Source organism: Perognathus longimembris, chromosome 10 (assembly GCF_023159225.1).
Source record: "Perognathus longimembris pacificus isolate PPM17 chromosome 10, ASM2315922v1, whole genome shotgun sequence".
NCBI classification, from domain to species: domain Eukaryota; kingdom Metazoa; phylum Chordata; class Mammalia; order Rodentia; family Heteromyidae; genus Perognathus; species Perognathus longimembris.
The window spans coordinates 2,754,944-2,781,457 of record NC_063170.1 but is presented as its reverse complement, the minus strand read 5'-3'; the positions used below and the strand labels follow the sequence as shown (position 1 = coordinate 2,781,457).

At 65.9% G+C, this 26,514-nt stretch overlaps 1 protein-coding gene across 1 annotated transcript; it reads left to right on the top strand.

Annotated features, from left to right (window-relative positions):
* Positions 1-930: 930 nt before the first annotated feature.
* On the top strand, positions 931-25,226 carry Atp2c2 (ATPase secretory pathway Ca2+ transporting 2). The gene is given in 28 exon segments (XM_048355549.1): positions 931-1,302; positions 1,647-1,688; positions 1,690-1,758; positions 3,493-3,609; positions 5,824-5,913; positions 6,912-6,947; positions 7,056-7,117; positions 9,147-9,255; positions 10,333-10,485; positions 10,557-10,625; positions 10,933-11,008; positions 12,184-12,250; positions 15,077-15,201; positions 15,353-15,450; positions 16,234-16,335; positions 16,594-16,683; positions 17,010-17,111; positions 17,691-17,847; positions 18,013-18,183; positions 18,771-18,868; positions 18,938-18,988; positions 19,685-19,851; positions 20,566-20,634; positions 21,463-21,579; positions 22,997-23,144; positions 23,671-23,769; positions 24,071-24,212; positions 25,015-25,226. Coding segments are annotated over 28 exon segments (3,138 nt in total). The 3' UTR covers positions 25,155-25,226.
* The last annotated feature ends 1,288 nt before the right edge of the window (positions 25,227-26,514 follow it).

The following is a 26,514-nucleotide window of genomic DNA, read 5'->3' as shown; positions in this document are numbered from 1 at the left end:
GCCGCGGCCCCTCGCGGGCACGGCTGCTGCCGGGGCAACCGCGATGCCCCGCCCCCCCGTCCGTGGGGAGGGGGGCCCCCGCTTCCCACCGCCTCCCACCTCTCCGCGCTGCACTTCTGAGCGCCCTCTGTGTGCACACCCGTGCGAGTGGCACGACAGCAGCCGCCCTTGCGAGGCCCCCGGCCCGTGCGGGAGGCGGCCACGCGCGTGAGCCGGGGACGGGGCGCGGGGAGGCCCCGGGGGTCTGCGGGCGCAGGCAGCGGCGGGCGTCGGTCCTGGGGCCTCTGGAGCAGCACCCTGGGCTTCGGTGGCTTCGAGCGGCCCTGTGTGTCACACCTGGGCGTCCAGCGGGGAGTCTCGCGAGCCGGCCGAGGCGTCCTCAGGGCCCGGGGTCTGGTGGGTCGTGAGGCTCCCTCAAGGTTCGTCCAGCCAAAGCTCTGTGCTGAGCTGCCACCGCGTCCCGTTTGGGGGCGCGCACGGTGCTGCGGGCTCATCCCGGAGGCGGCGTGCAAACTCGAGGGGGCCGTAATCGCCCCAGGAAGAGCCAGAAAGAGCCGGCGGGACCCAGGGCGGCAGGGCGGCTGCTGGAGCCCCAACTCGGCCTGGGATGGGGGGGCGGGGATGGGGCACAGGGTGGGAGTGCCGCGGGGGGAGCCCTGGACGCGCGTGCGGATGGGGCCCGGCGCGGCGCGGCTAGCCCCTGCCTTGTGCCTGCCGAGGGCGCGCGGAGACGCGGCCGCACACTCAGACACGATTTGGGCCCCTGTCGGCCAACGAGGCACCTGGGCCCTCGTGCGGGGGGGGGGGGGGAGGGGGAGGGGGGATGGCAGGGGCGCTGCAGGAAGGGGAAGAGGAACTCGCCGTCCGTTCCAGCCTTCGGGGAAGAAGTTGGTCGACAGCAGCTCCCCGTGGCTCCTGGAAGCGGAAGAGATGGCTATCGCCTCCTGGTATCGGCCTTCGAGGAAGCGGGGCCCCGTTCTGAGGTCCCCCCCCCCCCGCGCCGTCGCCGCCTCCCGAGGGCGCCGGGTGTTTTCTCTGGCGTCTTTCCAGGCCTGGGGCGCTCAGCACAGAACCCCAAGCTCCCCCGTGCCCTGGGTGATCGAAACGGCCTCCCGGCTGAGCTCCCAGGCCGCTCGGGTCCACGGGAGGCGCTCCCGTGAGCAAGCGGGGTCGCAGAAGGGTGGGGCCCCCCGTGAGCAAGCGGGGTCGCAGAAGGGTGGGGCCCCCCGTGAGCAAGCGGGGTCACAGAAGGGTGGGCCCCGAGGCCCGGGCCGCCTGGCAAGCCCCGGTGCCGCGCAGGAGGTTTGTTCAAGCAGCTGCGTCACGCGGAGCGTGGCTGGGAACAGCCGGGTGTCCCGGCGTTGTCGGCTGTGATCTTCGCGCACGTGCACGTGCACGCATGCGAGGTCACTGGTCCCCGGGGGCGGGGGGGGGGGGGACTGAGGGGAGCACTGTTGAATGTGATGTGGAGCAGGGGTGAGAAACAAGTCAGACGCCGTAGTGTTCGCACGACCCGTGGCGATGGGACGGTTGGCCCGGCTGCCCTTCTGGTGGGTGGGCAGCGGGGGAGGGGGGGCGTGGCGGGGGGGGGGCAGCTGAGGAAGACCTCAGTACTGAGCCCTCACCAGCCACCGCGCTCTCCACAGCTTGACGAGCCGCTGGAACAGAAAGCCGTCGACAAGGAGAAGGGGGGTCACAGCCCTGGCCCCCAAGGAGGCGTGCAAGTGCCGCACCGAGGACCTGGCCAGAGCGCTGTGTGTAAGCACCGCGTCCCCTCCCGCGCCCCGCGTGAGAGGCTTTGCAGACGGGACCCTGCGATACCGCGCGGAGCAGCACCGAGAGCGGAGTGGCGCCAGCCCCCGGGGCGGGCCAAGGCCACGCCTCTCACGCGCGCGCACGCGCACACACGCGTCCACGCGGCGCTGGCTCCTCAGGAGGTTCGCTCCCTTCTGAGAGTGACCCGGACGGCCAGGGCCGGGCCGCCCGTGCGCCCGTCCGTCCGTGTCCGTTCCGTCCGTGCGTGTTCCCATCCACGGCGGCTCCCGCCAGCCGGTGAGGGCTGCTCGGCCACTTCACGAGGTCATACCTCACATGCACGGCCACCCCCGGTTCCGTGGAGCCACCCGGTACTGAGCCCACAACACTTTCTTTGTTCAGGAGGATTTGAATCCCAGCCCTGTACAAGACTCACACCGGTCCCCTTCCACGGAGCTCCCTCCGGGGCCGGGGCTGGGCTTTTGTTGTTGTTTGTTTGTGTGTTTGCCAGTCGTGGGGCTACAACTCCAGATGTGGGCGTTGTCCCTGAGCTTCTTCTTGCTCAAGGCCAGCACTCTACCACTTGAGCCACAGCGCCACTTCCGGCCTTTTCTGTGTATGTGGCGCTGAGGAATCAAACCCAGGGCTTCACGCATGCTAGGCGAGCGCCCTACCGCTAAGCCACATCCCCAGCCCACCAGTGCTGGTTTTATGGCCTTCATTTTCTTTACTTAGAGGACTGAGCAAACATACTAGTGTGTATGTTTGTACTCAGAATCCATCACCTTTATGAGTGTGTGTGTGTGTGTGTGCGTGCACTTAGAACCATCACCTTTATGAAAGCAAATAAAAAAAATCTAGCAATAAAAGTCCACCATTTTCTCTGAAAAACAATCCAAAATCTGTCTGCAGGCCTGCTTATTTGTGTCTGGAGGAAAGACATATTTTTCCCCTGCCTAGACATGTTTTCCTACCTAGAAAATTAATTTTCTTTCCCTGCTGCAAAGACTCTAGAACCAATCGAGCGATTCCTCAGTCAGTCTGTCTTTCTGGTTGGCTTTTCAAATGCAAGGTCACAATCAGAGCAACTAAGTTCTTTTTCCTTATTACCAATGCTAAACTTCCTTTACTTACTTGGTGTAATGAGCTCAGTGTCTATCAGCTATACACAATGCGATGGTTTTAGTGTATTTTGTCCTCTCTTTTTTTTTTTAATTGTGTGTGTGTGTGGTGTGTTTACTGGGGCTTGAACTCAGGGCCTCGTGTTCTTGCTTGGCTTTTTTGCTTAAGGCTGACACTCTACCACATGAGCCATAGCTCCACGTCCAATTTTTGCTGATTAATTGGAGGGAAGAGTCTCCCAGCCTTCCCTGCCCAGGCTGGCTTCCAGCTACGATCTCAGCCTCCTGAGTAGCAAGGATTATAGGCGTGAGCCACCACTGCCCAGCAGGGTTCTTTTCGGAAAAGAAGCAGCAGCCAGCCCGTTTCCGCAGTTGCCGAGGCCAGTGGCGTGGCTAACAGGGAGGCCGGTGGCCACCTCCGCTGTGCTGTGCTCTCAGGGGCTCCTAGGTCAGACAGAACAGGGGCAGGGCCATTTTCCTTCTCTCTGCCCATCTGCTGGGTCTCGGGACCGGCCCCTGCCCTCTGTGGACAGGGAGACGGACGCAGGGTGGGATCCCTATTGCGGGGTCCTTGCCGGCCTTGGCCCACTCAGGCGAGACCGCCACCCCCTTGCAGGTGGACTTGGACCGTGGACTGTCGGAGTTCGCGGTGACGCAGCGCAGGCTGGTCCACGGCTGGAACGAGTTTATCGCCGACAACATTGAACCCGTGTGGAAGAAATACCTGGACCAGGTACGCGGCGGTGTCCCGTGCGTTCAAAGGCAGGAGCCAGGAAGGTGGCCCAGAGTGACCTCAGGCTCCTAGGGTGTGAAGTGGGCACACTCGGACTCCCCGCCCGCTCCAGGCGGCTCTGAGCCGGCAGGAGGAGCGGGAAGCGGAGGCTAGCCGCCCAGCAGCCATGAGGCGTGGGGCAGTCATTACCCCCAGAGCCTCGCCCGGCTTGCTGGGTGCCAGCCGTGCTGCTAAGTGAGTTAGCGAACAAGTTCATCCGTAGACAATGCGCCCAAGAATCACCATTTTACGGGGGCGGGGGGTGAAGTACAGAAATACTGACATATGTCCTCAGGGTTTCAGACACAGCAGAAAAATACAGGATGGGCAGCTCACTTTCAATGCTGGAGAGAAAAGCGAGTCAGTTTCTGCGAGTGTGCGTTTGCCAATATTAAGAGCTTGAACTCAAGGCCTGGGCACGGTCCCGCAGCTTTTTCCACTCACGAGCCTGGGGCTTTGTCGTTGGAACCACAGCTCCACTTCTGTGTTGGTTTGCTTTGGATGGATAATAGGGAGATGGGAGTCTCTCGAGCTTTCCCGTCTGGGCCGGCTCCCAGGGCGCTCCCCAGATCTCAGCCTCCTGGGTAGCTGGGATGACAGGGGGAGCCGCCGGCATCTAGCTCGCGGGGAGTTTCTCAAGTTCGAGTGTTGCCGTAGACGTCTAACAAGAGTGGAGGCGTCCCTCGTGTGTCTGGAATTTTGACGCATGTGCACATCCTGTGTGGACCCAGCAACCGAGCCCCAAGCCACAGCACTCGGCTGGGATGATGAGAAGTTGAACCAGGCAGCGAGGGCCCCCCACCCCCTTAGCCAACGGCACCGAGCGCTGGCCTGGCACCCAGTGGACGGCGTACAAGTCAAATGTCTAGAAGCCAACAGGGACAGGAAAGACAACACAGACATAGACGTCGCGCTGGCTGTCAGTGCCAGTCTGGAAGTCAGCACCCGACCATTCACCAGTGCCAGCCGGAAAGGCCAAGCGAGCGGGCAGCTTCCCACACACCCGAGGCTCCAACCCCCAGCCTTCCGCACCCCCAGCCCCGCCCTCAGGCTGCCAGAGGGGCTCCGTGCTGAGACCCTTCCTGATTGGTCGGCTGAAGGGCTCTGTGCTGAGACCCTTCCTGATTGGTCGGCTGAAGGGCTCTGTGCTGAGACCCTTCCTGATTGGTCGGCTGAAGGGCTCTGTGCTGAGACCCTTCCTGATTGGTCGGCTGAAGGGCTCTGTGCTGAGACCCTTCCTGATTGGTCGGCGGAAGGGCTCCGTGCTGAGACCCTTCCTGATTGGTCGGCGGAAGGGCTCTGTGCTGAGACCCTTCCTGATTGGTCGGCGGAAGGACCGGCCCCAGGCCTTGCCCTCCATTCTCGGTGTGGCCCCCACCCAGCACATCACCCACTTCTCAGTGCCCCACGGGTGTCCTGCATCGACGCAGCTGGCACCAGAATCGGTTCCTAGCTTCACTGCTCTGGCGGGCCCTGAAGCTTCCTGGAATCCGTGCTGTAATAAGCTTTTATCACAACATGGCCTCTCTAGTTCCAGACTCCCGGGGACTAGGGCTGTAGGGCTGACGGGGTCTCTCAGGAAGGGGCTCGCTGCTGGACTATGGCAGAACCCCATAGAAGAAGGTGCCACGCCTGCCGGCCGGCACCTCACACCTGCAGTCGGGCCTCAGGGAACTGAGATCGGAGACTCAAGGCTCAAAGCCAGCCTGGGGAAGGAAAGTCTGTGAGACTCTTTATTATTATTATTAATTGTCATGATAAAGGTGATGTGCAGAGGAGTTACCGTCACATAGATCAAGTAATGAGTACACTGATTTGTTCTTTTTCGGTTGTGGAGCTTGAACTTGGGACCTGGGCGCCGTCCCTGAGCTCTTTTGCTCAAGGCTAGCGCACCACCTCTTTGAGCCACGGCTCCATTTCCAGTTTTTTTTTTTGGGGGGGGGGGGTTGGAGTGGTTCATTGGAGATGAGTCTCACAGGGACCTTTCTTCCCCACCTGGCTTCCAGCCACAATCCTCAGGTCTCAGCCTCCTGAGTCGTTAGGATGGCCGGCCGGAGCCACCAGTTCTGGACAAGGTCCTCCCTTCCCCCGCTCGCTCCTGTGCTTCCCGCCTGTCCCCTGCCATGAGCTGTATGGTGACATTAACCCCCGCCCGCCCTGTCTTCCCTCTTTCAGTTCAAGAACCCCCTTATCCTGCTGCTGCTGGGCTCCGCGCTGGTGAGCGTCCTCACCAAGGAGTACGAGGACGCGGTCAGCATCGCCATGGTGAGCGGCCAGGCTTCCCGGGGCTGCGCCAAGAGCCACGAGCCGCCGCCTCCTCCACCTCCCACCCCAAGGGCCTGGCTGGCCACGGCGCTCTCCGTGGACACGCAGCCCGCGTCGAGGTCTTTGCTCAGAAAACGTGGCAGCACATTCCTTTTCTCGAAGCCCTGGAATAAGAGGGACCCCCCCCCCCCGGGCTCTGTGTGATCATGTTACAAAGAGGAATCGTCCTTAATCTATTACCCAGACACAAACACCGCTCGCTTGAAAAAAGTATTCATCAGGGCTGGGACTGTGGCCTAGTGGTAGAGTGCTCGCCTCATATACATGAAGCCCAGGGTTCGATTCCTCAGCACCACATATACAGAAAAAGCTGGAAGTGGCGCTGTGGCTCAAGTGGCAGAGTGCTAGCCTTGAGCAAAAAAAGAAGCCAGGGACAGTGCTCAGGCCCTGAGTCCAAGCCCAAGGACTGGCCAAAAGCATAACAAAACCAAAAAAGAATTAATCGGCTGCCAGGTGCTGGTGGCGCACGGCTCATTCTAGCTACTCAGGAGGCTGAGATGCCAGGATCGCGATTCAAAGCCAGCCGGGCCGGGGAGGTCCAGGAGAACCTAGAAGTGAAGCTGTGTGCCTAGAGCAGAAAAGCTAAGGGACAGCACCCAGGCCCTGAGCTCAAGTTCCAGGACCAACACACACACACACACACACACACACACACACACAGGTCTGTGTTACAATCAATGCCGTGGTGCAAGTGTGTCTATGTAGAATAATCTAGAAGGGAGCCCCCACGGTGAGCCTCTGGGTGACCGGAGCCGGTGTGAGGTCTCAGCTGCCCTTTGGGAGGAGGGTGTTTTGCGTGCGTGGCGCCGCGCCCCGCTCTGTGTGGGGAGGAAGGCGGTGGTTTTGGAGCCGCTGGTCTGCATGGCTGGCGTCCCCGACGGGACAGCGCTCATGCCCCCCTCCTCCCTCCCCCCACCCTCCCCTCCGCTTCCCCGCAGGCTGTCCTCATTGTGGTCACCGTCGCCTTCGTCCAGGTGCGTATTTCCCGGTCCCCTTCCCATCCCCGCCGGAGCAAGCGGGCATGGCGGGCCGCTGGTGGGGTTCCCTCCCTTGAACAGCACGTCTGGTGCGTTTCCTGCCAGGAGTACAGGTCGGAGAAGTCTCTGGAAGAGCTGACCAAGCTGGTGCCTCCGGAGTGTAACTGGTATGCCGGGGCCTCCCTGGGACTTTTTGGTTTAGCGGCGGAGCGGCGGGCTGGAGAATTGGGCAGATGCTTGGCAGCGGTTGTATCCCTGTGACGTAATTCAAAAACCACATCTCGCCGGGACTCAGAAGGCCCGGTCTTTGCCTTGACCGCCGCGTGCTGTGTGGCCTTCCCTGTGCCATTCGACCTCTCTGGGCCTCAGCGTTATCACCCGTGTCTAAGTCAGGGGCCGTGGATGGTAGGATGGCTCTGCGGTGCTGTGCAGACCCTTGCGTGTTCTCCCTGAGGGGAGAGGGCCAGAGGGCTCACTGGGTTCCCAAAGGGGCTCAGAAGAGGCCAGGCCCGAGGCCTTAAAGGGCCTAGGAGGCACAACACAGGACATCACACACAGGGATCCAGGGAAGGGGGTCTCCAGGCATTGGCTGAACGGCCTGCCAATCTCTTGCCCCTTGGACTCTACCCTTTGCCATTTGGTAGGAGCGGTCACTAAGCTCTGACCAAAGATGGGTAGCAAGGAAGAAGACAAGGGAAAGTATCCCTTGTTATTGTGTGAATGTTTCAGTTGGGTACAATAGAAAATTCCAGAAACTTCCTGGAGCCTGCCCTATGTCATGCAGTCTCCTGGGTCACCTGTACCTGCCCAGGACTTAAGCGTGGCTGGTGAGTGATGAAATGGACCCTTAGTGTTGTGGCGTCGTGTTAGGTGGAATGGGCGTGTGGGGCAGCTGGGCCCAGCAGCCCAGCGCGTGGGGACAGAGGCGTTGACAGCAGCTCGGGGGACAGATGGAGAGCTGATCTGCACGGATCCCGCTCGGAGCGGTGGCCTGGGGCAGGCCGTCCTGCCCGCCCACCTCTGGGGACCTGGGCGCCATCATCCTAGCCAGCCTGTCATGGCCGTGCCACTCAGCTAGAGGGGGGCCCGTGATTCACTCAGACGTGACACAGCTATGCCCCGCGGCCGCCTCGGGGGAGTGAGACCCGAAAACCCCAGTGACACAGTCTCCTGTCACAGAGAGTCAGCACTGGAGGGGAACTTGTGTGCGTGTGTGTGCACTGCATGTGTGCACATGCACGTGCAGGGTGCGGGCACTTCCTCACCAGCCCAGGCTGGGGCGGTGACACCTCGGGGTGTTAGCCTGTCACAGCAGGAGCAGGACCCCCAATCATCTCAGCTCCTGTGACGCTCCCTGGAGCAGGTGGGGGCCAGGGAATGTGGGATGACACCACAGAACCTTGTAGAATCTTCCATAAGGAAGCAGAAGGAGTCTGCTCCATCTGCCAAGGTCTCGGAGACCCGGAGAGCTGAAGGACGGGTGTGTTCGAGGCAGGGCAGGGCTGAGGGGTGCCGAGGCGGGCCAGGCCCGGCCCTCAGCAGGGTTCCACTGGGGAGCACAGGCACTTCCCTGCCCGGGCCACCGGCCCCAGCTGCCTGGCAGGAGAAGGGGAGGCGGAGGGACTTCGAGGGGCCCTGCGGTGGAGGATTGCGCTTGGCTCCTGGGCCTGGAAGGACGACTGCTGTCCCCTGCAAAGGAGGTCACAGCGCCTCAGATTTGAGGCCTCCCTTCTGATGGGACTCTGCCTCCCCACTTCCACGCCAGCTCTGTGCACACACACACACACCTTGGTGGCACATTCTCTAAGCATAGAAGTATGGCTTACTGCAGCTTCGTTCAGAGGCCTAGAACTACTGGCAGAAGCTTCCAGAAAGCTGATGGCCCAGCCTGTTTAGAACAGCAGCTCACCTCTCAGATGAGACCTAGGCCACACGGGAGTTAGGGGGCAGGAATTTAAACACTAGTGACACCGAGATGGGAGCGTGGCTCAAGTGTTAGGGCACCTGCAACTCAAGCACAAGGAAGTTCAAATCCCAGTACCACCAAAATAAATACTCTGAAAACAATAAGCCCATAAGGATGCAAGGGGCCGGCTGCCACGAAAAGAGAACGTGTGTCTACTATCATGGCTGTGGTTTTCCCAAGAGCATCATAGCAGGTGTGAGCAGGGGCCCCCTTTCCCTCCTCCACCGCAGCATCAGGGACGGAAAGCTGCAGCGCATGCTCGCCCGAGACCTGGTTCCCGGAGATGTTGTGGCTCTCTCCATCGGAGACCGGATCCCCGCGGACATCCGACTCACAGAGGTGAGCGACCCCTTCAGATCCAGGACACAGCAGGACTTCCCGCCAGGGTCTCCCCATTCTCTCCCCACCCTCAGGACTTGCAGCAAGCATCTGAGCTGCAAGGGAAGCAGGGCAAGCGGCTTCTCACTGCTCCGCCCAGAGGTGGCTCTGCACATGCTCACCAGGCAGTGGGCAGAGTCTGGGTGGTGGGTGGCCAATGAAGGCTTGCATCCTCTCCAGGTGGGGGCAGGGTCTGGGTGGTGGGCAGCCAATGAAGGCTTGCCTCCTCTCCAGGCAGGAGGCGGGGTCTGGGTGGTGGGCAGCCAATGAAGGTTTGCCTCCTCTCCAGGCAGAGGGCGGGGTCTGGGTAGTGGGCAGCCAATGAAGGCTTGCATCCCCTGTACAAGCTGCCGTGGGGCAGTGACTGACTGTGTCTTGGGGCTGAGCATTATTAGTCTGGGTTTCAGCCCTGGCTCCATTCCAAGCTGTGGGACCTTGAACTCGGTGCCTCAGTTTTCCGTCTAAAGTCGGGGGTATTTGTAAGGATTAAACGGCTTCATAGACACGGAGTGCTGGGTCAGCGGGATGGGTAATAGGTGAAGACAGGTGAATAGGGTGCCTTGATCACACTGTATGTTGGGAAGCAGGGAGCCCTGGGGCTTAAGTCCTGGCCCTCCATTGCCCAGTGTGTGACCTGCAAAGGATTTGCCTCTTTGGGCATTGATTTCTTCCTTACTGGTTCTGAACTCAGTGTTTGATTTCCATTTTCATAAGTCTCTCCAACAGGCTTTGGAAGCTTTTTTTTTTTTTTTTAATGCTGGTACTGGAGCCTGACTGGGCATTGCCTCTTAGCTTTCTCCACTCAAGCTGATGCTCTACCACTTGAGCCACAGCTCCACCAGCACCCAGCAACTTCTCAGCTTTCCAAGAGGGCCCATGGGGGTGCTTTGCCGACTCCCCGAGTCCATGGATGCCACGATTTTGATTCTGGCTGTCTGGGTTTGTCAGGGACATCCATCAGGGCTCTGGGTGCCGTTCCAGGCTGCTAAAATCCGCCTGGGGAGGAGGAGACCCCAACATCGTCCTTCGCTCCCCCAGGTCACAGACCTCCTGGTGGACGAATCCAGTTTCACGGGAGAAGCTGAGCCATGCAGCAAAACAGACGCCCCCCTGGCGGACGGCGGCGGCGGCCTCGGCACCCTGCGCAACATTGTCTTCATGGGGACGCTGGTGCAGTGTGGCAAGGGCCAGGTGAGCCAGGGCCCTGGGCCCGGGGCGCAGCTCCCCGCCTCCGCGCTCACACTGCGCTTTTCCAAACGCAGGGGGTCGTCATCGGCACTGGGGAGAGGTCTCAGTTTGGAGAGGTGTTCAGGATGATGCAGGCAGAAGAGGTAAGTAAGGTAACCTAGGCCGGGCTTTGGGATAATTCCAGACCGGTGGCACGGCCCTGTCTACCCCAGGGTGCAGGAAACAAGGCTAGTTTCCATTTACAGAATTTCTCAGGATGTTCAGCAAGGGGCTAGCTCTTGACAGAAACACACACAGACCTCAAGGGTAGAGGAAGTGAATCTGTGCCTCGTGTGGTCATCACGCAGAACGGGTTCAAGCACAGCGAAGGGCATCTCTCTGGAAAAGAGCCAGGCAGAGAGGCCTGGGGCATGCTGCCGGGCTGGGGTCTCGCCTTGTCTCTCCTTGCAGACGCCTAAGACTCCTTTGCAGAAGAGCATGGACAAGCTGGGCAAGCAGCTGACCCTCTTCTCGTTCGGCATCATCGGTGAGTGGAGCGGCTTCCTGCCGGGTTCTGGGGGCCGAGGGAGCCGTCCCAGATCAGCGGCCTCAAGCGCTCCCCGGGAGCACCGGGCGGAGCTGGGGTCAGACACAAGGTCCTGGGTCTGTGCAGGCTGAGCCGGGCCAGTAGGCAGCCGCAGCAGCCTGGCTCACGGGGAAGACGCTCGCTTCTCCCTCGCGCCGTGGTGAGAACTCACATGCTCTGCTCCGAGCTCTCCTTCCCGGGTGGCTCCCGTCCAAAGGCTGCTTTGGGCCCAGGGGCCTGCAGGGTTGTCGCTCTTCTCCTTCCAGTCCACGGAGGCCGGGGTTCCACTCAACTCGCAGGTGGGGGGAAGAAAGAACGTGGATGCTTTGGAGGAAAGCACCAAGTGGCGTCATCACTTCTGCCCATTTCTATTGGTCAGAATGAAGTCACATGACCCCCGTGGCTGCAAAGGAGACTGGGAAATGTAGTTCTGTGTCTACAGCCGTAGTTCTGTGCTTCTAAGCAGCGTGTGCCCTAGCTGGGGCCTCCTGGCCTTTAGAACACTTTGCACAGAACCCCGAATTGAAGCTCTGTGCCTCGATATCCCTGTGGGGCTGCCCAGATGCCGTCGCCAGCTCCTTCCTGCTCTCCAGCTGTGGCCTGGCGTTTCCCTCGCGGCCTGGTTCACAGTACTGGCAGGCCCAGGGCAGGCTGGTGTTCTGGTGTTAGCAATGAGCCTTTCACCCCGGCGGCTCTCGGGGGTCGGGGTGCCTCCCCCAGCCTCCCTCGCGGTGGAGACCAGGCGGCAGGAAATGCGCCCTGGTTCCAGGACAGCGCCGGGCAGCGAGGAGGGCAGGGCAGAGCCATTTGAAACAGCAAGCCGGCAGCCGGCAGCCCTGGGGGTGGGGGCTGGGGGGCACGAGCACCCCGCCCTCAGGCTCGGGAGCCCCGAGTGGTAGAGCACCTGCTCAGCTTGTGTGAGGCCTTGTTGGGTGGTCAGCGTGTGGCGGGAGGAGGGGGGGGAGGGGGAGGGAGGGGGAGGGAGGGGGTGCCGGCCACCTGGGCATCTCGGGGCAGCAGTCGCCGGCTCTGAGGACGCCCCCCCCCCTCGGGGAAGGCAGTCCCGGCTGGGGCACGGCGACCTGCGGACGGACGGACGGACGGATGGACGGACGGGCGGCGTTCTCTCCCTCCAGGCCTCCTCGTGCTCCTGGGCTGGGTTCAGGGGAAGCCGCTGCTCAGCATGTTCACCATCGGGGTCAGGTAAGGGCGCCCCTGGAACGGAGAGCATGGGGGGCGGCAGGGGGCACCGGCCCCAGCCCCCCGCCAGAGCCCAGGGCGTGCGTGTGCCTGGGGGGGCCCCCGGGGACGCCCAGCGCCCGGCCTGCCCCCCTCCGCCCAGACCACACAGGCGGCGGCCCAGGCCTCGACTCTGCCCCCGCTGGGCACCACCCCGTGGCCCCCCAGCACCCGAGCGAGAGCTGAAGGGAGCAGAGGTTTCTCTGGGCTCATGGGGGGGAGGGCGAGGGGCCGCAGGGCAGCGGGCATGGTGGTGGGGGGGGGCTCTCCCCTTTAACCCCGCCAGGCCGGGGCCTGGGGAACCGGTCATGACACTTTCCCGGTGTCTCTCACCCGGTCAACCCTCGACAGGCATCTCATTTATGCCTCGTTGAACGGGGGGGCGAGAAGGTGCCGCTCAGGGGACGAGCAGAGGTGTCCGCAGCGGGACAGGCAGGTGCCAAGGCCCTGGGGCGGGATTGACATGGGAACGAGTCCCCCCCTCACCCCCCCCCCCCCCCGAGACCTGGCTTGGTCTCTGCAGGACAGGCGACGGCGTCCTCACCTTCATCAGACCCTCTTCGTGTGATATGTAGGCTCCCCCCCCCTCCCGATTGTTAAGCTTTGGCCAGGGGAGGCATATTAGAAGTGTTGAGATTTGCCCTGGAGAGGAGGCAGGAGGAGGGAGCGGGAGGGAGGGAGCAGTGGTAGGTTGTGCTGGGGACGTGGCGTGACTCACTGACATCGTTTGGGGAGACAGCTCTCGTCGTCGGGTTTTGACACCCCCAAGAGTGTGCTCCGGCACAGAGGTGTGGAGGTGGGGGAGGGGGGAGCCAGCACGCCCGAAAGCCCCCAGAAAGGAGTCCAGCACGGCTGTTAAGCCTTTCTAGAAAAGTCCCCGTGCTAAGACCCCCCCCCACCCCAGGGCTATCAGTCATCGCGACCTGTGGCCACTGTGGCGGGAGGGGAAATTCGGTCGCGGCTCCGGTTCCCAGGTGTCTGTGCGCGATCGTGGACACCAATGCCCGGCGCCGGTGGCCCACACCTGTCATCCTAGCTACTTGAGAGGCTGAGGCTCTGAGGATCTCAGTTCAAAGCCAGCCCCGGCGGCAAAGGCTGTGAGACTCTCATCTCCAATTCACCACAAGAAGTCAGAAGTGGCTCCGATGGTAGAGCGTTAGCCTTGAGCACAAAAGCTCAGGGCCAGAGTGCAAGCCCCAAGACACACACACACGCGCACACACACACACGCGCACACACACACACACACACACACACCCCACCACACCAAAGAAAACCTCTCCCCTAATTCCTTACGGTGAGCGAGTGGATTTAGAGGATTAAAGAACACGCCTTTTCCTGGTCGTTCTAATCTTTATTAGTTGGGGATTAATTCTTTGTTATTAGGAACATCTCCAAGCACCCTCCCCTAGGTGGGGGGGACCCGTCCTAACCCTCCGCAAATATTTGCCCATCCCGGTCATAAACCCGAGGAGGCTTTCTGGCCATCACCGTGGAAACCAGGCACCACCCCTTGGCCAAATTCAGTCATCTTGGTTTACGTAAGGCGTCCTGAATGGCCCATTGTCCCTGGACAAAGGGCTGCCATTCATAGACTATCTTTCTTACCTTCTACACTTGTTTTTCTTATTTCACTTAGTTTGTTTTGGGGCGGTACTGGGTTGAAGGCGGGTTCTTAAACCCCCTAGACAGGTGCTCTGCCGCTTGAGCCAGACCCTCAGCCCTTTTTTGTTCTTCTGGTTTTTTGAGATAGGGTTTCCCTTTTTGCCGTAGCCAGCCTGGGCCTCTGCCCTTTCACCTGCGCCGGTCTCGCCGCTGGGATGACAGGCAGGACTCACCGCGCCTGGCTCGTCGGTGGAGATGGAGTCTCCCTAGCTTTCTTCCCCGGGCCCGTGGTGAACTTGGGTCCTCTTAGATCTCCATTCCTCTGGGATTCCCGGCCCGAGCCCCCATGGCGGTGGCCATTCTTAGCGTGTAGGTTGAGATACCGGTCTTCTTGCGCCATCTTCTTAGAGCGCAAGCTTTCGATGCTGAGGTGGCCGTCCTCTTTCACATGCGGGCGGCCTCTCTTGGTGGGTCGCCAAGGAGTGGTGGCTTCGGGATCCCGGTGACTCGGTCTCCCCGCACGAGGTGGCTGAGCGAGCACCCCCGGCCGCGTCGCCTGCGGGTCCCCGACGCAGGGAAGGCCCTGCCCTGTGCCGGGCCTCACCCCACCTCCGTCCCCCCCCCCCCCCCCCGCGTCCCTCTGGCAGACACCGCCGCCCGAGTGCTCGCAACGGGAGACGCAGAGGGAGGGAGGGGGGCAGGCTTTAGGTCAACTGTTCCCATTTTTAAAAATCAGAGTCCGCCGGTGGCTTTGTGTCTGGGAGGCCTCGTCGCGCTGGGTGGGTGCTGCCACCGTCCGGGTGGCCGAGTGGGCATTTGCGTGGGCCGTGCCCAGCCAGGAAGGGCACCGACGCGCGGCACCCCACGTAGTAGGATTCTAGGCACACGCCGCCCTGCCCGGCTTGTTGAAATGAGGTCCCTCTAACGCGGTGCCCGGGCCGGCCTCCAACCGTGATCCTCCCGAGGGCCGCCGCCCGGCCACGCTTCCCACGCCCTCCCCGTCCTCTCGCTCACGACAGGAGGCCGTCGGGAGGAAAAGCAGCCCCGGCGGCACCTGCGGGCTGAGGCGCCGAGGGCGGGCCGGGCGCGGGTCGGGGCAGGGGTGCGGGAGGACACGCACGCCGCGGGGGACGCGGGGTCTGCGGGGGGCCTGGGGGCGCCCACGCGGCTGACTTCCCCACCCAGCCTGGCGGTGGCGGCCATTCCCGAGGGCCTGCCCATCGTGGTCACCGTGACGCTGGTCCTGGGTGTGCTGCGGATGGCCAAGAAGCGGGTGATGGTGAAGAAGCTGCCCATCGTGGAGACCCTGGGTGAGGCCCCGCGGGCGGGGCGGGGGGCCGGGGCGGCCCCCGCGGGCTGGACGACCTGGACGGCCTGGGGGAGGGGGGGCCGGGGCGGCCGGCACGTCCAGCTCCGACGCGTCACCTCGTCTTTCTGCGAACGCACGTCTGACGGGGCCAGGTTGCTGTAACGTCATCTGCTCAGATAAGACGGGGACCCTGACGGCCAACGAGATGACGGTGACCCAGCTGGTCACCTCCGACGGGCTGCAGGCCGAGGTGAGTGCGGTCTGTGAGACCCCGGTGTGCCCCATGACGGGGGGCCCGCGGAATCTTCTAGAACATGGTGGGAGGAGACGCTGGGCTGTGGGACCGCCTCTGTGCTTCAGAAGGGCGGCGGGAGTTGCTGCCCGCCTCGGGTGCGTCTTCCTTTTGTTTTAAATCACGTGGCTTTTGTCCTTGTTTGTGGCGGCGGTGCGTGTGTGTGCGTGTGTGTGCGTGTGTGTGTGTGTGTGTGTACCAGGGCTTGAACTCAGGGCCTGGGCACTGTCTCTGAGCTAGCGCTCCCCCGCGTGAGCCACGCCTCCGCTCCCGGCTTTGGGGCAGTTCACTGGAGAGCAGAGGCCCGCGGACGATGCTGCCCGGGCTGGCTTGGAACCGCGGTCCTCAGAGCTCAGCCCCCCGAGTAGCTGGGGTGACGGGGACCCCGCTACCACAGGGCCGTCATGGCGCACACAGGGGCGTCCGTGCACCTGCGGTCACCCTGGGCCTCGGGGGCCGGGGGACCACTGTGCGCCTCGACGGGGCTTTGCAGACGGCGGGGCTACGTGCGCACGCCGCAGCGCTGCGAGGAAACGCACACCGGGCATGCTCTAGAACCTTCTCTCCCCGCGTGTGTGCGGGGATGGGCTCCCCGTGTGCACGGCCACCACCGGCCCCCGAGCCGTGGGTGAGCGGCGTCGGGGGCGAGTTCCCGCGCCGGCCCCGAGTCTCCGGGACGGGGAGGGAGACGGCCACGGGAGCACCGCGGGCCCCGGGGTGACGGCCCCCCGCGCCCCGCAGGTCAGCGGCGTCGGGTACAACGGCACCGGCACCGTGTGCCTCCTCCCCACCAAGGAGGTCGTCAAGGAGTTTGCCAACGTCTCCGTGGGGCGGCTGGTGGAGGTGAGCGGGGCGCCCCCCCCCGGGGGGCCCTGGGGTGGGGTGCGGCTTCTCTCCAGCCGGGGGCCCGGGGCACCGGCTGGGGTCACCCGGGCCCCAGCCCTGCCCCCATGAGCCCCGGCCCTGCCCCCATGAGCCTGCTCTGCACACCCGGGGGGTGGGGGGGAGCTGGGCTCACGTGTAAACGGCCACGCGGCGGGGCGGCCCTGCGGGGTCCCGGGGGGCCCAGCCCGGGGCCGCTCACAAAACCGCTCCCTGCAGGCCGGCTGCGTGGCCAACAACGCCGTCGTGGGGAAGAGCGCGGTGATGGGCCGGCCCACCGACGGCGCCCTGCTCGCGCTGGCCATGAAGGTGGGTGGCGGCACCGGGGGGCCGGGGCGCTGGGTGGTCTCGGGGGCCCCGGGGTCTCTGAATCCTCCCGGAAGGATCCCCAGAGAAACCCGGAAGCTCAGCCCAGGCCGCCGCCGGGGGACGGGGCGGGACGGGAGCCCCGCGAGGTCCTCTGGATCCCCCCCCCCCACGCCGCGCACAGAAGCGCCCCGGGCCGCTCACCCCCCCCCCCCAGTGGCTCAGGACACCGGCTGCCGTCTCTCCTCCGCGGTGTTTTAAACGACGGAGAAGGGGCCCGGCCTCACCTCTGCCCGCGCGGGCCTGGGGGCCCCCCGACTTTCCCCTAGATGGACCTGAGCCACGTCAGAGACCTGTACGTCCGAAGGGACGAGATCCCCTTCAGCTCCGAGCAGCGGTGGATGGCGGTGAGGTGCAGCCTCAAGAGCGAGGTACGCCGCGCCCCGGACCCCAGGGGCCGCGGACAGAGGGGGCGGGGCGTCCTGCTCCCCCGGGGCTCCTCGGGAGGGGTCCGCCCCCCGTGTCAGGAACTGGATAGAGACGCGGAGCTCCAGGCCCCCCCCCCCCCCCCGCCCTCCTCCTGTGTCAGAGGCGCTCAGGGAGCCTGGCGCGGCCGGCTCCCGCCCGGAATCCTCACCGCTCAGCAGAAGAGGGGTCTCGGGATCGCGGTTCAAAGCCAGCCCGGGCAGAAAGGAGATAAGGCGCCCGTCTCTACCCAGCCAACACCCGGAGTGGAGCTGCTGTTCCAGTGGTAGAGCGCCAGCCTTGAGTGAAAAAGCTAAGCAGTGGCACCGGGGGCCTGAGTTCAAGCCCCAGATACCAGCAAGCGTGCGCACACACACGCACACGCGCACACACGCACACGCACGCGCACGCACACGCGCACACGCTTCCCAGTGGGAGCCCCAAGTACCCAAGTCTCCTGGGGACCCCGAGGCGGGCGGGCTCCCCCTCCGGGCCGTTCCGGGGCCTGCGGGGTCGCCCGAGCCCACTCCCTGGTCCTCCGGCAGGACGGGGAGGACGTGTACTTCATGAAGGGCGCCTTCGAGGAGGTGATCCGCCACTGCAGCCTCTACAACCACGGGGGGCTCTCCCTGCCCCTGACGCCCCAGCAGCAGGCGCTCTGGCTGCAGGAGGAGACGCGGATGGGGTCGCGGGGGCTGCGGGGTCAGTACCGGGCGGCGGAGGGCACGTGACGCGGCGGGCTGCGGGCCACGGCCCCTCCCCGCCCCCCACTCGCAGACAGGGGCGGGGCGGGGGAGGGGGGCCGGCCGGGGAGCAGACGCGGCCCCCCCCCCGCCCGTGGTGACGCGCGCGGGGCTCGTCCCGCAGTGCTGGCCCTGGCCTCGGGGCCCGAGCTGGGGCGGCTGACGTTCCTGGGCCTGGTGGGCATCATCGACCCCCCGCGGGCCGGCGTGCGGGACGCCATCCGCCTGCTCTCGGCCTCCGGCGTGTCGGTGAAGATGGTGACCGGGGACGCCCTGGAGACGGCCTTGGCCGTAGGTAATGGGGTGAGGGCCGGGACACCCCCCCTTCGCCTCGCTGGCTCGTTGGCCGCCCCGCCGCGCCAGGACGCGGCCACGGGCTTCCGATCAGAGCCTGCGCGCTGCCACGGACAGCCCGACGACCCCGGGGAAGGCCACCGCTTCCCAATGACCCCGGGGAAGGTCACGGCTTCCCGACCACCCCGGGGAAGGTCACCGCTTCCCAACGACCTCGGGGAAGGTCACGGCTTCCCGACCACCCCGGGGAAGGTCACCGCTTCCCAATGACCCCGGGGAAGGTCACCGCTTCCCAATGACCCCGGGGAAGGCCACCGCTTCCCGACCACCCCGGGGAAGGTCACTGCGTCCCGACCACCCCGGGGAAGGTCACTGTATACGAATGACCTCGGGGAAGGTCACCGCCCACTCCGTTCCCCCGCTTTCGAGTGCAGGGGGGCCACAGGGGCGCGGCCCGCCCCGCCCCGGCGTTCCCGCGGTTCTCTGGGACGGCGATGGCTCGTGGCGGGGCGGGCGTGGGCGGCGGGGCGGGGGTGGGGTCGGGGCCCGCGGCATGCTGGGGCGGCCTCAGTACCCACCGCCCGGCAGGGAGGACCGTCGGCCTGTGCAACGGGCGGCTGAAGGCCATGTCCGGCGAGGAGGTGGAGAGCACCGAGCGGGGCGCGCTGGCCGCCCGCGTGCCGCAGGTGGGTCCTCGTGGGACTCGGGGGGCACCTGGCCCCCCCATCCGCTGACGCTGCCCTCTGCCACCGCAGGTGTCTGTGTTCTACAGGACCAGCCCCAAGCACAAGGTCAAAATCATAAAGGTACGCCAGGCCGGGCGGGGCCACGCGGCCCCCGGAGCGCACCGTCCCTGGGGGACACTCTGGGGGGGTGGGGGGTGACGGGTGGGCCTAAGCCACTGCGCAGGTCACCCCGCCAGAGTTCCCAGGGAATGCTGGGAAATGTCCCCTCCGGTGGGTCAGGAGACGCCACCTCAACCACTGAAAAGCCGGGCACGATAATGCGCACCCATCACCCAGCCACAGCAGGAGTATCCATAGAGTTGCGGTCAAGGCTGGCTCGGGCACGCACACGAGGCCCTTAGCTCACAAACAGTGCACGCTCAGGGGGCTGGGCTCAGCAGTAGAGCGTGCAGCCAGCAAGCACAGGGCCCTGAGTTCAAATCCCACTCCCACCAAAAGCCTCGCCCATGCGCGTGGTTCTTCTCACGCGGTTAGCCTTTGTCCCGCAGGACTTTGGTGGTGGTGTTTTGTCCTCTTCGGTGGTTTTAGGGGCTGCTGCGGGGCTCTGGTTGGGGTGCTATACACCTGAATTCCTACGTGGGTTGTTCCGGAAGGAAAGCAGCAGGGGCGGCGGCCCCGCGCTCCGCCTGTGGGCTGTTCGTTGCTTGTTCATGGCGACAGCACTGTCCGAGTTGGGGGGGGGGGGCTCCCACCGCCTGCTTCGCTGCCTGACCTGGGGGGGAAGGTTCTAGAAGGGGCCCCTTGCCCTTCCCACAGGCCCTGCAGGAGTCCGGGGCGGTGGTGGCCATGACGGGCGACGGCGTGAACGACGCGGTGGCCCTGAAGTCCGCGGACATCGGGATCGCCATGGGGCAGACCGGGACGGACGTCAGCAAGGAGGCCGCCGACATGGTGCTGCTGGACGACGACTTCTCCGCGGTCATGTGAGCGGCGGGGGAGGGGGTGGCGGGGGAGGGGCGGTGCCAGGAGCCCCCGCCCAGCTCTGAGGCCCGGCGGCGAGGATCACGCCCAGGACGGGCACACGCACACTCACCGTCTGGGGGTCTGGGGCGGCCCCGGCGTGGGCCTCGGGGCTCCTGCCCGCGGGGCGGTGGTCTCACTGCGGGGCCTCGGCCTCCCCTGGGCGCTGGCCGTCTGGGGTGGTGGGTCTCGGTGCCCTCCCGGGTGTGCACCAGGACCACGGTCCTCCTCCTCTGGCTTCCCACGGAAACCAGGGCTGCGGGTCTGAGCCACCACACCGGGCCGTTCCGTTGAGATGGGGGCAAGTCGGTTTTTCTGCCTGGGCACAGTGAGAGCGCAGCTCCGCCAGTGCCTTTGCAGTTCAGGTGGGCAGCTTGGCCGGGGGACCTTGGCCACGCCCCTCGCGCCCCGGTGGGCGTGGCTCTGGGTGGGCGTGGCTCCGGGTGGGCGTGGCTCCAGGCGCCCTCCCACCGCCACACAGGTACAGGTACAGGTACGCTGCGGTCACGCTCAGCTCCTGGCCAGGGCTGGGGTCCCCGAGTTTGCAGTGTCGCGGAGGTGTCACGCGGACATTCCCCACGGGGTGGGGGGCTGCTGGGCACTGTCAGGGTGCCTCTGGGCGGACGTGTGCCCAGGAGAGCCGGCAGGGTCACCGTGCCCTCCCTTCCGTGTCGCAGGGACGCGGTGGAGGAAGGCAAGGGGATTTTCCACAACATCAAGAACTTTGTCCGCTTCCAGCTGAGCACGTGAGTGGCAGCCGGCATTTCCCCTGTGGGGGGTGCTGTGCGTGGCGGGCACTGGCGTGGTGGGCATTGGCGTGGCGGGCACTGTGTGTGGCGGGCATTGTGTGGCGGGCGCTGGCGTGGTGGGCATTGGCGTGGCGGGCACTGTGTGTGGCGGGCATTGTGTGGCGGGCGCTGGCGTGGTGGGCGCACTGTGTGGTGGGCACTGTGTGTGGTGGGCACTGTGTGTGGCGGGCGCTGTGTGGCAGGCGCTGTGTGGCGGGCACTGGCGTGGCGGGCGCTGTGTGGCGGGCGCTGTGTGGCGGGCACTGGCATGGCGGGCGCTGTGTGGCGGGCACTGGCGTGGCGGGCGTTGTGTGGTGGGCACTGGCGTGGCGGGCGCTGTGTGGTGGGCGCTGTGTGGCGGGCACTGGCGTGGCAGGCGCTGACGTGGCGGGCACTGTGTGGCAGGCACTGGCGTGGCGGGCACTGGCGTGGCGGGTGCTGTGTGGCGGGCACTGGCGTGGCGGGCGGGCGCTGTGTGTGGCAGGCGCTGTGTGGCGGGCACTGGCGTGGCGGGCGCTGTGTGGCGGGCGCTGTGTGGCGGGCACTGGCATGGCGGGCGCTGTGTGGCGGGCACTGGCGTGGCGGGCGTTGTGTGGTGGGCACTGGCGTGGCGGGCGCTGTGTGGTGGGCGCTGTGTGGCGGGCACTGGCGTGGCAGGCGCTGACGTGGCGGGCACTGTGTGGCAGGCACTGGCGTGGCGGGCACTGGCGTGGCGGGTGCTGTGTGGCGGGCACTGGCGTGGCGGGCGGGCGCTGACAGCCGCGTGCCTGCCGCCGGGCCCCCCAGGAGCATTTCGGCCTTGAGCCTCATCGCCCTGTCCACGGTGTGCGAGCTGCCCAGCCCCCTGAACGCCATGCAGATCCTGTGGGTGAACATCATCATGGATGGGCCCCCGGCGCAGAGGTGAGGCGGGACAGCCCGGCCCCCCACGCCGGCCCCCTGCGGCCGAGTGTGCCACACGTCGGGGGGTGCAGGGGAAGACGCGGCTGGAACCCCCCGCCCCCCCCAGCCTAGAACGCATGCCTGGAGCTCTGCGGTGGGCTCACCACCTCCAGGAGCCCCGATTCCTCTACCCGCCGCCCACACGCGGCCCCGCACGCTGCTCCATTTCTCCCTGGGGGAGCTGGAGGGAGATTGTTGTGAGTGCGCTGGTACTGGGGCTTGAACTCAGGGCCTCAGACTGGGCAGGAAGTTAAGTCTCAGCCCCTGCGGGAACCCATGGAGGGCAGAGCCGGGGGCCATGGAACCAGGCCTTGCTCTCAGCTCCCCCTGGTGACAGGAAGTGACTGTGTCTCAGGGCCTGGCTTGTGGGGTGCAGGCCGGGGGGGGGGGGTGTCCTGGGTGGGGTGCAGGCCAGGAGGGGAGGGGGTGTCCTGGGTGGGGTGCAGGCTGGGGGGTGTCCTGGGTGGGGTGCAGGCTGGGGGGTGTCCTGGGTGGGGTGCAGGCTGGGGGGTGTCCTGGGTGGGGTGCAGGCCGGGAGGGAGGGGGTGTCCTGTGTGGGGTGCAGGCCGGGAGGGGGTGTCCTGGGTGGGGTGCAGGCCGGGAGGGAGGGGGTGTCCTGGGTGGGGTGCAAGCCAGGAGGGGGTGTCCTGGGTGGGGTGCAGGCCGGAAGGGATGGGGTGTCCTGGGTGGGGTACAGGCCGGGGGGAGGCGGTGTCCTGGGTGGGGTACAGGCTGGGGAGAGGGGGTGTCCTGGGTGGGGTGCAGGCTGGGGGGGTCCTGGGTGGGGTGGAGGCTGGGGGTGTCCTGGGTGGGGTGCAGGCCAGGGGGTGTCCTGGGTGGGGTGCAGGCCGGGGGGTGTCCTGGGTGGGGTGCAGGCTGGGAAGGGGGTGTCCTGTGTGGGGTGCAGGCCGGAAGGGAGGGGGTGTCCTGGGTGGGGTGCAGGCCGGGAGGGGAGGGGGTGTCCTGGGTGGGGTGCAGGCCGGGAGGGGAGGGGGTGTCCTGGGTGGGGTGCAGGCTGGGGGGGTCCTGGGTGGGGTGGAGGCTGGGGGGTGTCCTGGGTGGGGTGCAGGCTGGGGGGTGTCCTGGGTGGGGTGCAGGCCGGGGGGGTCCTGGGTGGGGTGGAGGCCGGGGGGTGTTCTGGGTGGGGTGCAGGCCGGGGGGTGTCCTGGGTGGGGTGCAGGCCGGGGGTGTCCTGGGTGGGGTGCAGGCCGGGGGGTGTTCTGGGTGGGGTGCAGGCCGGGGGGTGTCCTGGGTGGGGTGCAGGCCGGGGGGTGTCCTGGGTGGGGTGCAGGCCGGGGGGGAGGGGTTGTCCTGTGTGGGTGCAGGCCGGGGGGGGGCTGGGGGGTATCCTGCATCGGCCGCTTGTCTCTCTGGACAGCTTGGGGGTGGAGCCCGTCGACAGAGCCGCACTGGGCCAGCCGCCACGCAGCGTGCAGGACACCATCCTGAGCCGGGCCCTGGTCCTGAGGGTCCTCATGTCCGCCGCCACCATCATCAGCGGGACGCTGTTCATCTTCTGGAAAGAGGTGGAGACAGGACGCTCCCGCCCATGACCGCCCCCCCCCCCCCCGCTCCTCAGCCCCGCGCAGCCGGGCCTTCCCGGCCTCCTCAGCCGCCCACGAGGGCGGCCACTGCCTGGTATCGCCTGGGCCAACCCCGCGGCCCTCAGGGAGGGGCCCTGGGTGAGAAGCGCCGAGCTCCAGAGCCCCCTACGCCGGACCCCAGGACCCTGCTTTCAGGTTTTCAACTCACAGCCTGGCACTGCCCGGCACTTGAACCCCGTGGGACAGGCAGGACCCAGCCTGGACAAGAGGCAGAGGCCGGAGTGGCCCAGAAAGTTCCTCCCCGAGACGGCTCCCTCCAGCCGGGCTCCCCAGCATGGGGCCCCTCTCAGAGCCAAGTGCTCTGGACAGTGCGGGCCAGTTCTGCTCGATGGGCTCAGGGAGGGGCACTGCCCCCCCGGAATGGCCAGCTTGGCGGCCCCACCCCTAAGAGCAGGATCGGGTCGCGGGGTCCCCCGTCCGCCACGGCCAGCCACCACCTGTCTTGCAGATGCCCGAGGACAAGGCCAGCACCCCACGCACCACCACCATGACCTTCACCTGCTTCGTGTTTTTCGATCTCTTCAATGCCTTGAGCTGCCGGTCTCAGGTGAGCCGGGCTGCCGTCAGGGCCCCTCACAGCCAGCACGGGCTGTGGCCTTTCCGCGCGCCCCTCTGCTAAAGCCGCAGAGAGGGAGGTGCAGGGCTGGGCAGAGCGGGGGGCCCATCGTTCATCATCCGGCCAGGGCGCCGTCCAGTCCCCAAACCCAAGGACCTCCACTCCACAGGCAGGCATGGGGCGGCCCAGAGCAGGGACACACAGCCCCACGGGGCCTCCAGGGGCCCCTGGCTGACCCACCTGGGGGGAGGGTCCCAGCCACACCCACGCCGCCTCCCACCTCCTCCCGCAGACCAAGTTGATTTTTGAGCTGGGTTTCCTGCGGAACCGCATGTTTCTCTACTCGGTGCTGGGCTCGATTCTGGGGCAGCTGGCCGTGATCTATGTCCCTCCCCTGCAGAAGGTGTTCCAGACGGAGGGCCTGGGGGCACTTGGTGAGTGGGGTGCGGCCTGCACAGCCCCCCGGGCCCCTGGGTGCTGCCCGCTGGCTGGGGGCAGAGCCGCGGGCCACAGCACACGGGCCGGGCCGCAGAGCATCTGCTACGCTGAGTCTCCAGGAGGTGACAGGAGGGGACCGCGCACAAAGGAGGCCCAGCAAGAAGCCCCACCAGTGCCAGGGGCCCGGGAGAGGGAGCCGAGCCTCAGAAGGGCCAGGGGCCTGGGAGAGGGAGCCGAGCCTCAGAAGGGCCAGGGGCCCGGGAGAGGGAGAGGGAGCCGAGCCTCAGGAGTGCCAGGGGCCTGGGAGAGGGAGAGGGAGCCGAGCCTCAGGAGTGCCAGGGGCCTGGGAGAGGGAGAGGGAGCCGAGCCTCAGGAGAGGGAGAGGGAGCCGAGCCTCAGGAGTGCCAGGGGCCCGGGAGAGGGAGCCGAGCCTCAGAGCTGTGGCTCCACTGAGTGCGAGGACCGAGGTGGGAGCCGGGAGGGGCTGGGGCGGTCCTGGCTATAAAGAGACGCTCGGAGGTGAGCAGGACCCCGCACAGACCCCGAGCACGCAGGTGGCGGAGGAGGTGGAGCCGGTGCTGGGGTGGGTGACCACAGGGGGGGAGTGGCAGCAGGGGTGGGTGGCCAGGGGCTGGGTGACCGTGGCGGGGGGGGGGGCATGGGCTGGGTGATTGTGGCGGGGGGGGGGGGGAGCCATGGGCTGGGTGACCGCGGGGAGGGGAGGGGGGAAGTGGTGCGGGGGGGCGGGGGGAGTGGCGCGGGGCGGCGCCGGCTCTCTGACTCGCTTCTCTTTGGCAGATCTGCTGCTCTTAACAGGCCTGGCCTCGTCCGTCTTCATTTTCTCGGAGCTGCTGAAGCTCTGTGAACGGCACTGTACACCGGCCAAGGGCCTGGTGCGCCCGGAGGACGCGGGGCCCGCCCGCCAGCCGCAGCCCTGAGCCCGCTCGGCTCCGAAGCACCAGGGGCCCCGGGGCTCCCGCACGCCCGGCTTCCAGGCGCTCGCTTGGGGCAGGGCGCCTCAGGACGTGGGCTCCCTCTGCCCTCCTGGGACCCCGGTGATGATCCTCCGGGGGCCACATCTGCCCGTCACCCGCCCCACCCGGGACACACGAGGAGGACCTGTACATACGCAATCATGCTATTTATTAAATCACCATCGTTTTTACTAATAAACTCATCTGTGCACACGTGTGTGCCAGCGGGAGGCGCAGGAGGGACAGCCACCGCCTTTGCGGGCTCCCTCCACCCTGACACGCAGCCGGGGTGCTTTCATGGACTGCGCGCCTTCCGAGCCTCAGCCCCACCCCAAAGCTAAAACCTAAAGCCCGGTTTTAAAAACCGACAGGCCGGTCCACATAAAATCTGACTTTCAAAACCCCGCAGCCGCGCTACACAAATCCACACGTTAGAATAACAAAGTCCCGAGATGGGCCAGCATTCGCAAAGCCGCCAACCGCACGCTCCCGTCAACCGCACACTCCTCCCGTCAACCGCACGCTCCTCCCGTCAACCACATGCTCCTCCCGTCAACCGCACGCTCCTCCCGTCAACCGCACACTCCTCCCGTCAACCGCACAGTCCTCCCGTCAACCGCACACTCCTCCCGTCAACCGCACACTCCTCCCGTCAACCGCACAGTCCTCCCGTCAACCACGCGCTCCTCCCGTCAACCGCGCGCTCCTCCCGTCAACCGCACACTCCCGTCAACCGCACGCTCCTCCCGTCAACCGCACGCTCCTCCCGCCAACCGCACGCTCCTCCCGTCAACCGCACGCTCCTCCCGTCAACCGCACGCTCCTCCCGCCAACCGCACAATCCTACCGTCAACCGCACGCTCCTCCCGCCAACCGCACGCTCCTCCCGCCAACCGCACACTCCTCCCGCCAACCTCACAGTCCTACCGTCAACCGCACGCTCCTCCCGCCAACCGCACGCTCCTCCCGCCAACCGCACGCTCCTCCCGCCAACCGCACGCTCCTCCCGTCAACCGCACGCTCCTCCCGCCAACCGCACGCTCCTCCCGCCAACCGCACGCTCCTCCCGCCAACCGCACGCTCTTCCCGCCAACCGCACAATCCTCCCGCCAACCGCACGCTCCTCCCGTCAACCGCACGCTCCTCCCGTCAACCGCACGCTCCTCCCGTCAACCGCACGCTCCTCCCGTCAACCGTACGCTCCTCCCGTCAACCGCACAGTCCTACCGTCAACCGCACGCTCCCGTCAACCGCACGCTCCTCCCGTCAACCGCACAGTCCTCCCGCCAACCGCACACTCCCGTCAATCGCACGCTCCTCCCAT